The sequence below is a fragment of the Rhineura floridana genome, chromosome 7, assembly GCF_030035675.1.
Source record: "Rhineura floridana isolate rRhiFlo1 chromosome 7, rRhiFlo1.hap2, whole genome shotgun sequence".
In the NCBI taxonomy this organism is placed as follows: Eukaryota; Metazoa; Chordata; class Lepidosauria; order Squamata; family Rhineuridae; genus Rhineura; species Rhineura floridana.
In genome coordinates this window covers 88170192-88182672 of record NC_084486.1, presented here as the reverse complement: position 1 = coordinate 88182672, position 12481 = coordinate 88170192, and the positions used below count along the sequence as shown (strand labels likewise).

Sequence of the window (12481 nt, the reverse complement as noted above, 5' to 3'; positions counted from 1 at the left end):
GGAATGGCCAGACCTGTGTGTACCACATGACCAGCCCAGCATCCCCTAAGCTAGCCTGTTGCCCTCAAGTTCAGTGGAGGACACTGCCCTATTGCCAGTGTTGAAGTAAGATTCAAGTGCCAATCTAGTTGGCTTCCAATCCATACACTGAATGGGGGAAGGTGCCATCTTGTCTTTTGCCTCAGACAGCAAAATGTCTTGGACTCACCTTGATGTAAGTTGACGCCACTCCCAAGGCCCTGGTATTTGAACCCTGCTGTCCATTCTTTTCACAGTCCCTTTCTCCTGCAATTAAACAATTGAATGGGAGATTGACGATGGACAGATGGACAGACTCACAAGGTGTTCTCCAGATGTTGTTGGACTACACTTGCCATCATCCCTGATCATTGGCTATGTGGGCTAGGACTGATGGTAGTCCAAAACATCTGGAGGTCACCATGTCGTCTATCCCTGCTCTGTTGGAATGACTGGGGAATGCTGTGTGTATAATACAGCTCCTACCTCTGAGAGCTGTTGTGAGTTCACCTGTGTGCAGCCTTTGAAACAAAAGCCTCTCATTTCATTTGGAGAATATCATTGAAAACCAACTACTGCCTACCATTGACCTTACTTGGTTTCATTTGAAGTCTAAAGATATCAAAACTTGGCTCCCTTTTGGGATGGCACAGCCATCAAGCTTCTCCTTAGCGGGGTTAAGGAAGATGGTGGAACTTGACCATGGCCACGTGGCCACGCAGCATTGAGAGTGACATCCATCCCATGGAGGGGCAGCTGATTCAGATTCTAAGCCTGCTCCAGAAGCGATGGCAACTATTTGTGTGCGGCAGGAGCAAGTCCGCATTTGCTCCTGCTTTAGCTTCTTCTGCCCCATCTTCAAAAAAGAAACATTACACACACACACCCCTCAGCACTCCACAGAGCCACACCATGGTTATCCTTTTAACCCTGGTATGGCCCTTTACAGTGTTCTCTGGCTCTGTTTGTCCAACTGCCTTACACACCACACCCTGCTTCATTTAGGGCCAGCAAAATCCTGGACATGTGGAGGGAAGCGACGCCAGTCCCCAACCAGCGGTGTCCCAGCAGCAGGGCCTCCTCCAATTCTCCTCATTCCCCTTGCACATCTCACTGTCCTCGTCTCTGCTCAGACTCCATGTCAGGAAGAAATCCAACCGGCTGAAGTTTCTTCAGGTATATGAATGGATGCTTGGATACTTTGGCTTTAGTCGCAATCCGACAGGCTGGCTTTTCCCCAGGGAGGTACTGAGGCTTTGGCTCTTAACTTCCTGCCCCTCCCAACAGCTTCTTAGGCAGGGCTGGGGAACCCGTGGCCCTCCTCGTGGTTGTTGAGGGACTCCCAACCTCAACTCCCCAAAGGCGGAGCCAGCAAGACCAATGGTCAGGGATGATGAGTGGAGTAGCCCAGTTCCATCTGGAGGGGCCACAGGCTTTCAAGGGGCAGCGACCTTTAAAAACGGGACGAAACACAACAGAAATAGGCGTCAACCCTATTTCTGGACTCTTTTTGAAGGGTCCCCTCCCTCTTGAGGACCAAAGCAGTTGAGGCTCCGGCGTGCCCTGCCCCCCCCTTCACGGATTTGTCTAGGAGCCAGAGGGGGCGGCTGCCATGATAAAAAGGCTGGGACGGGACGGGCTGCAGACGGAGCGGACCAAAGGCGGCAGAGCCGGTAAAGGTTTGCCCTCATCCCTGGCTCTCTCTGCCCTGAGCAGACATCCACAACGGGATCCTCGCTTCTTAGCTCCTCAGCCCCTAAACTTCCCTCCGGCTCCGTCGCCCATTCTCGACTATATTCCTAACCTGCTGTAGCCGTCCCCAACCGCCCCCCCCCCCCCGTTGATTCTCAACCCTTTCACCTTCCTCTTTTGGTGATCCGCGCCTGCAGGTTAGTATTGCGACAGCAAGCCGCGCTAGGACTGGAGGCTCTGGGTTTTCAGTGTGTGGGGGGGTGTCGTCTCTGTGTGTGTGTCTGTTTGTCTGTTGGGGGGGGCTTTTTAGCCATTGTGCAAGACAGTTCCTTCCCTGCCTCCGGCGGTAGAAAGAGATAGGGCGCGGGTCCCCTCAGCAAGTGAATTGAGAGGGGGACATTAGGAGAAAAGAGATGGCAGGTGGGTCCAGTGATGCTTCCTCCTCTCCCATGACGCCTGTCCAAAATGATCTCTATATGCTAAGATGTCAGATGGAAACACTGACTCTTCCCCCTCCTCAAAGCAGCGCATAAAAACAGGAACAGCAGACAGACAAACAAACATCTCAGCCCTCTGATTTGGAGGTATTCTGCAGAAGATTACAAGTCACCATCCTGTGCATGTGGGTGGTTGGGATGTTCCTGCCTCACTCGACCTGTTCACATCTGTTTCTCTGCCCATCTGCACCTGTCTGTCAGTCATTCGTCCACTCTGGGGGAGGGACTGAGTCTTTTTTAATTCTTCTGTACAATGGTAGTATTAGGTAGCTTAGCATGCAATGATAATTATCTTTGTCTACTGCTGCTGAAATTTTGTTTTAGCTATTTTCAAAATCCTGCCCCCCCCCATATATTGAAATTGGTTGTTTTAAAATGCTGTGTTGCAAGTCACCTTGAAAGTGTCTGATGGAAAAGTGGGACATAAATGTTTTAATAAATCAGTCACAATAATTGCTAATAGAATCCATTGATCTGCATGATTTTACATTCCCTCCACCTGTGCCCAACATGAAAACATGCCTAAAGTGCCTGATCTTGTAGGACAGGGCTAGCCAATGTGGTGCCCTCCAGATGTTGCTGTATTACAATTACAATCATCCCTTACCACAGGCCATGCTGGCTGAGGCTGATGGGAGTTGTAGTCCAAAACATTCGGAGGGCACCATACTTGTTTCCCCTGCTGCATTACAATATGCAATCTTGTATGTTAGGATTGTCTAACAGCTTTCATTCTTGCCCTGTAACTTTCTGTGGTCAGGAGAGATAAATGACCTCTTAGATCTCAAACCTGGATCTCTTGTGGCAGACAGTTTCACTGACCCGTTTCCTTCCCTAGAAAGCCACACTACTTTTTCATCAGGTTTCTTGTATCTCCCAGGTACGCAGTCATCCTTGAACCAGTGATGATCTCCCACCTCACCTTCCTCCTCTTGGTATGCCTGACTGCACCCAGCTGGGCACAACGTCCCCAAATTCAGCTGCGGCTGGTGGGTCCCAAGAGCCAAGCAGGCGAAGGGCGGCTGGAAGTGCTGTACAATGGGCAGTGGGGCTCAGTGTGTGATGATGACTTCAACATCCATGTGGCAGGCGTGGCTTGCAGGGAGCTGGGCTATGAGGGGGCCATGAACTGGGCCCACAGTGCCAAGTATGGCCCAGGAGATGGTAAGGAGGGGCTGGAATGAGGAAATATGGGGGGGGGCTGCCTGGTTAGTTTTTGGTGGGTCTTGCCAGGCCTAAGCCTTGGGACCTGCTTTCAGTGACAGAGCTGGGAAATTGCAGGACCTGTAAAGGGGGGCTCTGAGCAGGTGCAGAGTGCATTTCCTTCATTGCCAAGTAACCACAGTCCACTTCATCCATTTTGATCATGAGTCTTGGCTTTCAAGATAAGAGAGGTGGCTTCTGGGCAGGCACATCCCCTTTTTATAAATTAACCACTCTGGTGATGTGGGCAGGCAATAGCCTTCTTTCTATCAGCTCAAGTGTCACCAAGGGAGATTGTGTCTGGCACACTTCAGTACAATGTCTCTCAGCAAGGGGCATCATAAAGAATACGGCAAGTGTGCCACCTGCGGTCTCTTAGGAGAAACTCTCTGTTAATTATTCACTCCAATTTCTTTTAATGTTCCTAAGTGCTGGCTGCCTTACCAAAAGCAGAGAGCTGCCAACCTGGAGTGGCACCAAAAGTAGTGAAATTACTTATAAATATGTGTTTGTCTGTAGTGTTGGTCTATGGCATACACATCTTGAATGTAAGTTTCCATCTTGAATGTAAACTTGTATCCCTGTCCAGGGGTTTGTGAAATGGCAGACGCAGCTCTGACCCAGTGGATAACATCCAGGCCACTTTACACCCATTGTACATTTTTTCTTTTTGGCCAAGTAATGCCCATGAGAATATCTCGGGTCTGAAAATATTTCAAGTAGGCTCAGAATTGTCCTAATCTGATGCCAATCAATCTGCCCAGTCCAATCTGCATGATAAATTAAGTCCTTGTTCTAATGTTAAATGCTTTGGTGATGTGTTAATGGGAAGATTTACCTTAGCCAAATTGGGCAGACTTCAATGTTTTTGGTTTCTACTATGGCTATTTTAAAAAAATGTGAACTCCTATGGTTCACCATCCAGAGCCAGTCACAAAATGTCTCAGAAGAGGGTGGGTATACATTTGGAATTAAGGAACAGAGGGCCTACTGAGCACACATGCTCAGACTAGAAACCTGGTCATGGTCCTTTCACCCAAAAATCTACTCTGGGTTTCCACCCAGGCCTACCGCCCTATTTTAGAAAGGGAGGGGGGCTTTGTACAGTACATTCCTATGCATGTCACCTCAGTAGCTCAATAGGACTTCCTCCTAGGATAAGTGGGTACAGGTTTGCAGCCTCACTCTTTTTGGTTTCAAACAATTAACAATTCAGAGTCAAGAAACCCTTGCTGATCTGCTGAAGACCACCCAGCCATCTGCCAATAGCTGCTGATCTAACTTCTGCCCACCCCACCTTATGGTATAAATGGGAGAGTATGGCTTTTCCTAGGAAAGTGGCACATACTTGGGGAAAATTAAGCTACAACAGCAGCACATGGAAGAGACTAGTCAGATTTCCTTATTCTAACCCCATCTACAGGCCCCATCTGGCTGGACAACCTGCGCTGCTCTGGCACAGAAAGCTCTCTGGCTGAATGTGAATCCAATGGCTGGGGTGTGACCGACTGCAACCACAATGAGGACAGTGGGGTAATCTGCACAGGTCTGCGCCGACCCAACCCTGCTGCTCCACGCATCCAGTTTCAGGTGAGGACCCTTCACTGGACATTGGAGTTTCCTCCCCTCCATAGGCTGGGCTTAGAGCCTAATTCACTGCATGCTTTCTTGGACGCTGAGTCCCACTGAGTTTAATGGGGCATATTCCTAAGAAAGCAGCCATAGAGTTGCAGCCTAAATTTGAGACAAAGCCCCTTAAGGCTTGACCCTGAAATGCGTCTCCCAGAATCTGTGAATGGGTAGTGGTGCTCACACTTTCTTTCTCTTGAGCAGGGCTCAAAAGTGGAAGAGGTGCGTATCAAGCCAATCCTGGCCCGAGCCAAGTTAAATTCTCCCATCACAGAAGGTGCCGTGGAAGTGAAACTCCAGGGTCGCTGGCGCCAGGTGTGTGATGCCGGCTGGACTCGCAATAACACTCGAGTGCTCTGCGGGATGCTGGGCTTCCCCCATGAAGGACGAGTTGCCACCAGCTTCTACAGGTAAAAGCAGGAGGTGTGAGGGTTGTGTGTGCAGAAGGGCTAGCTGCCATGCAAGTCTGCAATGGTGTGGATGTGACTGAGAAAGTAATGAAATACATCCATGGGAGCCAATATGATGTGTGTGGAAGTGTGAACTAGAAGGGTGCATATGCATAGAAGGCACATGATAGGATATTATTTGGCGCACATGCAGTATGTGATTTTCACATACCCTGTATTACATTCAGGCATGTACTGCTGACTGGTGTGCATGGATGGATCTTGGGGGCACAACGGCCTCTTTGTGTCTTGCCTCAAGGTCCCTTTTGTTTTTCATGAGTGGCCTGCAATTCCTGTGGCTTTGCAGAATCTCTTTCCCCCTCACATGCTGGTAGTCCCATATGCCCTGTTTTCTTCTGTTCATCTTCAATGCCCCACCCACCATTCTCTTTCTAAATACAGTTCTGCAATGAGCAGGTGTGGGTGCCAGGACCATCTCAACAGGGGGATCAGCTAAACCGCAGTGGGGTAATTACATAGAAGACTGGGGCTGGCCCGGGCAGCTTGTCACAGAGAAGCAGAACCTGCTGTTTCTGGCCCTGGGCCTGGGAGACTTGCTCTCCAGCTTTGGCCCTTAGGTCAATATATCTCTTGCAGCCAAAGTAGGCTGCAGAGAGACGGGCCCATCTTTCCGTCAGACTACATAGACAAGAATTCAGCTAAAGATGTCAAGAGCCTTGGTATGTCTCCACAATCTCCATGAGGGCCCCATCCTTTTCTGTGGCAGCTGGCATATTTATACCACTTGCCAATGCTCCAGAATTTGCCTATAGGTGCTTCTGTGCAGATTTCAAGGAGTCCAGTGGTCATGAAAGCTTTGCAACACTAACATAAACTGTGTGAAGCATTGTCAGCTCTCCTAGAGGGAAAAGTGGGCACAGGGAAGGGCAATTACCCCACTGCATAGCCTAATTTATTTCAGTATGTGTTCAGAATCTATGATGATGAACTTTTAAAGAAGAACACTCAAACAAAATATCTCAATAAAAAGGGCATTTGGAGCTCTATAGAACTGGCCAAGTGGTAAATCTAGCCGTGCATCATGTGCCATGCGTTCTCAATGCTATTCTCCCTATGCACTGATATTCAATCATCTGACCTTTCAGGAAACTCTGGAACCAGAAGCTGAAGGATCCAAGGTCCAGGTGAGGAGTTGGCTAGTCCTGCCCTTGTACCTTGCAACACTCAATCAAAATATGGGAAGAAGAGACTTGGAAATGCTGGGAAGGGGAAGCATCATCTCAAGAGGCCTAGATGGCATTGAATACAATATCTCCACACTTTAAGTCTGAAAGCCCACCCCCAGTCAAGGATCTAAGGAAGGTCAGGTTGGGAAGAGTCTGCCACAGGTCAGAACCCCAAATGAGATGGAGGCTACAGGGACTAATTCAGCAACCCTTTCTCTGTTCCATTCATGATTGCTCCCAATGATTCTCAGCAGCCAATTCCCCCTGCAAAGATTGCCAGAGGAAAATTGGTCTGTTACAAAGGTCTACCCACCTCCCCATCACCTCTGCCTTTTAATTTGCAGCTTAAAGAGCATGACTAAGAAGAACACATTCTGGATTCACCGGATCAAGTGCCTGGGCACTGAGGCCCATCTGGGTGAATGCAAGCTGCATGTGTATCCACCAGCTCGGATTCAATCTGCTTGCCCCCGTGGCATGCATGCCTTGGTCAGCTGTATAGCAGGCCCAGAGTTCCAACCCAGGAAAGCCAGGCTGCCTGCCCAAGCCAAGCCCAAAGAGGTAAATGGAAGAGAGCACATTTTCCACTGGGTGGACTCAGGGTCCAATATATCCTGCAACCTACACCCAAAATATGCATCTCAAGGGTAGAAGTACTGATTGTGTGGTGAAACTCCGGAAGCCACCAGCAACCGTACTGTTGTGGCAAAGAACAAGTCATTTTTCTCTATAGGTTTCTCTGCAGTTGTTACATTAGGCGATGCAACCCCAGAATCACCAAAACAGACAGAGGAGCCCCAGTGCCTTCCATTTCTCTTTGCCCCTAATCTCTCACTCTTCTCTTGCAGAACCCCCAAGTGCGTCTCCGTGCAGGTGCACAAGTAGGTGAGGGGCGTGTGGAAGTGCTGATGGGTGGCCAGTGGGGCACTGTGTGTGATGAAGGCTGGGACCTGCCTGCTGCCAGTGTGGTCTGTCGACAGCTGGGATATGGCACAGCACGAGAAGCTCTTTCGGGGGCCCAGCTGGGCCAAGGTGAGTGGAGCAGCAGGCTAGGCAAGCATGACAGAGGAGGACCCCTGGAATCGGAGCCCTTGTTATATAGGGAAGGAGAAACTCTGGGTAACTCTGGGCAGGATGTCCCTTACTTTAGAACACTGCATGGACCCACACAGTTTGACAGGGGCAAGTGAAGGGTGTCATGAAGGGTGACAGGAGTCCTGCAACTCTGCGCAGAGCTGGGGGAGTGTGGACTGGGGAAGGAGATCCATTCAAGGGAATCCTGGGGCAGGTGCCAAAGAAGCAGGGTGAGGAAGAGTCTGGGAAAGAAAAGGTTGAAGCAAGGAGGCCATGATCGGTGGTGGCAGGGAAGAGAATGCCTCTCTTTCTCTCCCCCACCCCCTTTCTCAATGGCTCCATCTGGTGCCTGTCCAGCCCTATTAAACGTCACTCCTCTTACAGGCCTGGGTCCCATCCACTTGACGAGGGTGCGGTGCAGGGGCCACGAGCGCTCCTTGGCGGACTGCCGCTCCCAAGAGGCAAGGCAGACTGGGTGCCGCCATGAAGCAGATGCTGCTGTTCGCTGTAATGTGCCCCAGACAGATGCCCCCCGCCAGGTAAGATCCAGTACCTTGGCCATGCAGCCCTATGGCCATCAACCAGAGAGTGAGATGAATAATGCAAACTGGGGAATCAGATGTTCTTCTCTTGGACCCAAGCAGGTGAAGAATCCCTGATAAAAGAATGCTAACTGAACCCAAAGTTCAAGTCCGAAAAGCTGCTGAGGTCCATCTCGTGGCGAGAAGGGCCCAGGGTACCAGAAATGGCATTTGGCAGGCTCTGTGAAAATGAACTGCTGCCACTTGGGCCGTCCAAGAGGCAGTATGCCCTTCGTATACCCTTGGGGTGCATGCCTGCTTCATTAAGCCACCCCCCATTTCCCTATTCAGGTACGTCTGGCTGGTGGACGCAGTCCAGACGAAGGTGTGGTCGAAGTCCTGATGCCCAGGGGAAGTGCCTTGCGCTGGGGTGCCATGTGTGGGGAACACTGGGGCCTCAAAGAGGCCATGGTCATATGCCGGCAACTGGGACTAGGTTTTGCCAGCCATGCTCACCAGGTGAGTGCCTGTCCACAAAGGTAGATTCTGATGCTACTTTGAGCATTCAGCTGCACTTGACTTGCTTACCCAATTGCAGAGATGGAGGCTGAGGCTCGCTCCCTGTTCAAGCATATAGACCTGGATATGATTGGGGAGGAACTTAACAGGGTGCCTTGGAGCTTTTGTCCCCTTTGATGGGAAAGGGGCTTCAGCGTTCTCAGCATTTAGGGCTCTTTGTGGGCTGTTGCTCAACAGAATTGCTCTTGTTCTCTTTCTAGGAGACATGGTACTGGCAAGGAAATTCAGATGCTGCCGAGGTGGTGCTGAGCGGTGTGCGCTGTAAAGGCACAGAACTCTCCATCCTGCAGTGTCAGCACCATGGGCCTGTATACTGCCCAACTGGAGGTGGCCGTTTTGCTGCAGGAGTCACCTGCACCACCCGTGAGTGAAAATAAGAACAGATCAGCATAAGCATTCCTGGAGCTATAGCGAGGAGTAAGAAACCTTTGGCCCTCCAGATGTTGTTGAACTACCACTCCCTCAGCCCTAACATAAATAACCAATGGGCAGAGATGATGGAAGGTGTAGTTCAACAACATCTGGAGGGCCAAAGGTTTACCACCCCTGAACTAGAGCATCTTATGATATGGAACCTGCTCCTGTGGGATGTAGTCTCTATGAGAAGCACAGTTTCACCTTGGTAAAAGGAGAGTAGATCGGCCTCCTCTTATGTCAAGGCTAAGCAAAGGAATGCAGGGTTGAGTCCAAAGGATATAGCTATTACAGAGGAGCTCAGGAGGGTTTCATCTGGTGGATCAGAGATGACTATCATCTCACCACACATGGTTGGACAGCCTTGCACCACCTGTAATCTTGGACTTCTCCCTGCAGGCACCCCAGATCTGGTCATGAATGCCCAACTGGTAGAGGAGACAGCATATCTAGAGGACCGCCCACTGAGCATGCTGTACTGTGCCCATGAGGAAGGCTGCCTTTCTGCCTCTGCAGATCATATGGAGTGGCCCTATGGGCATCGGCGCCTTCTGCGCTTCTCCTCGCAGATCCACAACCTGGGCAGGGCCGACTTCCTTCCAAAAACTGGCCGCCATGCCTGGGTCTGGCACCAGTGCCATAGGTAAGGGGTGTCTCCTGATGCATCATGACCAGTACCGCTGGCATCATCACTGGCTGAGGGCAGCAGATACCCTCTGGTGCACGTGCACACTTTGGAGCAGAAAGCTGTCGGCCTGAAATCTGTGGTCAGCTTCATCTTCCTGCCTCTGCATATTCTTTACCAGTTGTGGTCCAGACTCCCATTACTTCCCTTAAATCCAGCTGCTTCCTCACTCCCTGTGAGATGAGGCTCACGTGTCTCAAAGAGAAGCATTCCACCCCAGCAAGCTGTTTTGTGGTGGGAGCCGAGTTTGTTGCATCTGGGAAAATAGCAACATTCACACCAGGGTTGTCATTATGGGTGAGCGTGGATGCAGAGCTATAATAGTAGCTAAGCCAACAGCCCTGCCCAGTCCTCCTGGCACTGCTTGTTTCACAGATCAGTGGAGCTCTGCTCCTCCCCACCTAAATAAGAGAGGGTGCTGTTGAGCCACAGCCCAGCCCTCTTCTCTCTAACCCTTGCATTTCCTTGGCCTACAGCAGATTCCTGATTTCTCCTTCCTCCTACAGACACTATCACAGCATTGAGGTTTTTACTCACTATGACTTACTGACTCTTAACGGCTCCAGGGTGGCTCAGGGACACAAGGCCAGCTTCTGTCTGGAGGACACCAACTGCCCAGAGGGTAAGTGCACACAGGGAATAGTGGCAGAGTCAGAATCTGGGGCTGCCTCTGCTCCACTCTCTTGACAACATCCTCTGCTAGAACGGCTACCCACTTCAGCCAGTGCTCCAGCAGGATATGCATGAAAGCAGTCCCTGAAAGAAGAGGTGCCCTGGGAGAGATGAAGGGGTAGCCCTATTCTGTGTCACCCAGCCTGTTATCCTCCCAATCCCCTACAGGACTGCAGAGGCGTTTTGCCTGTGCTAATTTTGGAGAGCAGGGCGTGAGCGTAGGCTGCTGGGACACATACAGACATGACATTGACTGCCAGTGGGTGGACATCACTGATGTGCCAACAGGGAGCTACATATTCCAGGTAAGTTCTGTTGATGATGGAAGGACGGATGGAATGAGCTGGACATTCCCTCCCCTGATGGCTCTCTGAGCAGTGCTTAGAGTAGTCTTTACCCACTTCCCTCTTCCCTACCAGGTGGTTGTGAATCCAAAGCATGAGGTAGCAGAGTCAGATTTCTCCAACAATGTCCTTCGCTGCCAGTGTCAGTATGATGGACACCGCATCTGGCTGCATGGGTGCCACACAGGTAAGGGTGCAGCAGGGAGCCTTGGATGCAGCCATAAGAGGAACAGTGTGCCAAAGGCAAGGGGGACACGCGGCACCAGTGCTGTGCGGAACACATATGGTCAGTGCTAGATAGGCTACTAACCCAGAGCCACCCTTTTACCCCCTCTCTTACTTATAGGTGATGCGTATGGTGCCAACATGGAATGGGATGAAGAAGCACAGCAGAGACTGGCCAGCAACCTTGTCTGAGGCAAATGCTCCACAAGGAATTTGGATTCTCAAAAGTACCTGGGCCCAGAATTTGCTCAAGACTCAGAGCAACTTGACAATTGCTGTGGCAGAACCACAGCAGATACTGGCTGGTGCACAGACTATAGTTGGCTGAAAGGATTTCCTCCATGCTTCCCTGTATGACCATCAGCCTTGGGGCGATATGCGGCGGCGGCAGCAGCAGTAGCAGCGGCGGCAGCAGCAGCAGTGACAGTGGTGGCAGTAGCAGTAGCAGCAGCAGCAGCGGCAGCATCCAAGGCCAACCCTCCCTGTTGCTCCTTTGCCTGCTTATCACAGCCCAACCTGTAGGGTCTGCTTTCTATATTTATTGAGGTTGGCAGCCATGGACAGAAATGGGGCTGAAATGAGTCGGGAGGCTATCCAGCCTCTTCCCCTACCCACCCCGGCCAAGAAAGTAGCACTGCTAAGAAGAAGTCCTCTCCTCTTGCCTCTCTGGCAGAAGGGCCGTGTGAGCACCACAGCCCAGAGCAACTACCTCAACCAGCTCCACCTGCTGAAGAAGTCTAGTCTCAGAAGCCTAGTTCATTTGGGGGCACCCCATGAGCTGGCTAGGCCCATGGGCAATACGCACCTGCTACTGGCACAGAGGAGCAACCTTCCTGCCATGGGCATAGTCACCTATGTCCAAGGAAGTCACACCCAAGTCCAAGGGAAGGGGACACAAAGAAGCCACCTATGCCACAGGCACATGTCCCCATGCCTCTAAGAAGGCACCTACCTGCTCTGCACCCCAGTGGGGACATGCCCACCTAGGCTTAAATTTGAAGGGTTTGGGGAGAAGGCCCGGTGCTGTCTGTGGGGTTTGGGGGAGAAGGCCCAGTGCTGTCTGTGGAGTTATTTAACGTGCAATGAACTGTGATCACCAATAACATGGAGGGAAAAGCCCTGTGTCGGGATCACATGCTCACCTCAGGGAAGAGTCATAGACACACCTCTCCACCAACCAAAACGAAAAAGGACTCAATCTCTACATTTCATAGACCTTGATCCTGCCAATAAAGGTTTGGTTTTTTTAACCAGGCAATGGTGTTCATGACTGAGTTGTAGAATTGAATGAA

The 12481-nt window shown here is 50.9% G+C and overlaps 1 protein-coding gene across 1 annotated transcript; it reads left to right on the top strand.

Annotated features, from left to right (window-relative positions):
- The first annotated feature begins 720 nt into the window (after window positions 1-720).
- Window positions 721-11381, top strand: LOXL4 (lysyl oxidase like 4). The gene is made up of 15 exons (XM_061637706.1): window positions 721-809; window positions 3088-3371; window positions 4834-5000; window positions 5244-5449; window positions 6595-6633; window positions 7020-7236; window positions 7524-7707; window positions 8134-8288; window positions 8622-8789; window positions 9050-9212; window positions 9663-9906; window positions 10455-10570; window positions 10789-10925; window positions 11040-11151; window positions 11311-11381. The coding sequence occupies exons 1-15, from the start codon at window positions 721-723 to the stop codon at window positions 11379-11381; spliced, it is 2352 nt and encodes a 783-aa protein (XP_061493690.1).
- The last annotated feature ends 1100 nt before the right edge of the window (window positions 11382-12481 follow it).

What these genes read in the sequence shown, in the direction of transcription:
- LOXL4 (XM_061637706.1), top strand. Translation starts at nt 721, where the DNA reads ATGGCCACGTGGCCACGCAGCATTGAGAGTGACATCCATCCCATGGAG. An exon ending in CTGAAGGATCCAAGGTCCAG is followed by an intron (nt 6,634 to 7,019) that starts GTGAGGAGTTGG and finishes TTTAATTTGCAG; the next exon opens with CTTAAAGAGCATGACTAAGA. An exon ending in CCCAAGCCAAGCCCAAAGAG is followed by an intron (nt 7,237 to 7,523) that starts GTAAATGGAAGA and finishes CTTCTCTTGCAG; the next exon opens with AACCCCCAAGTGCGTCTCCG.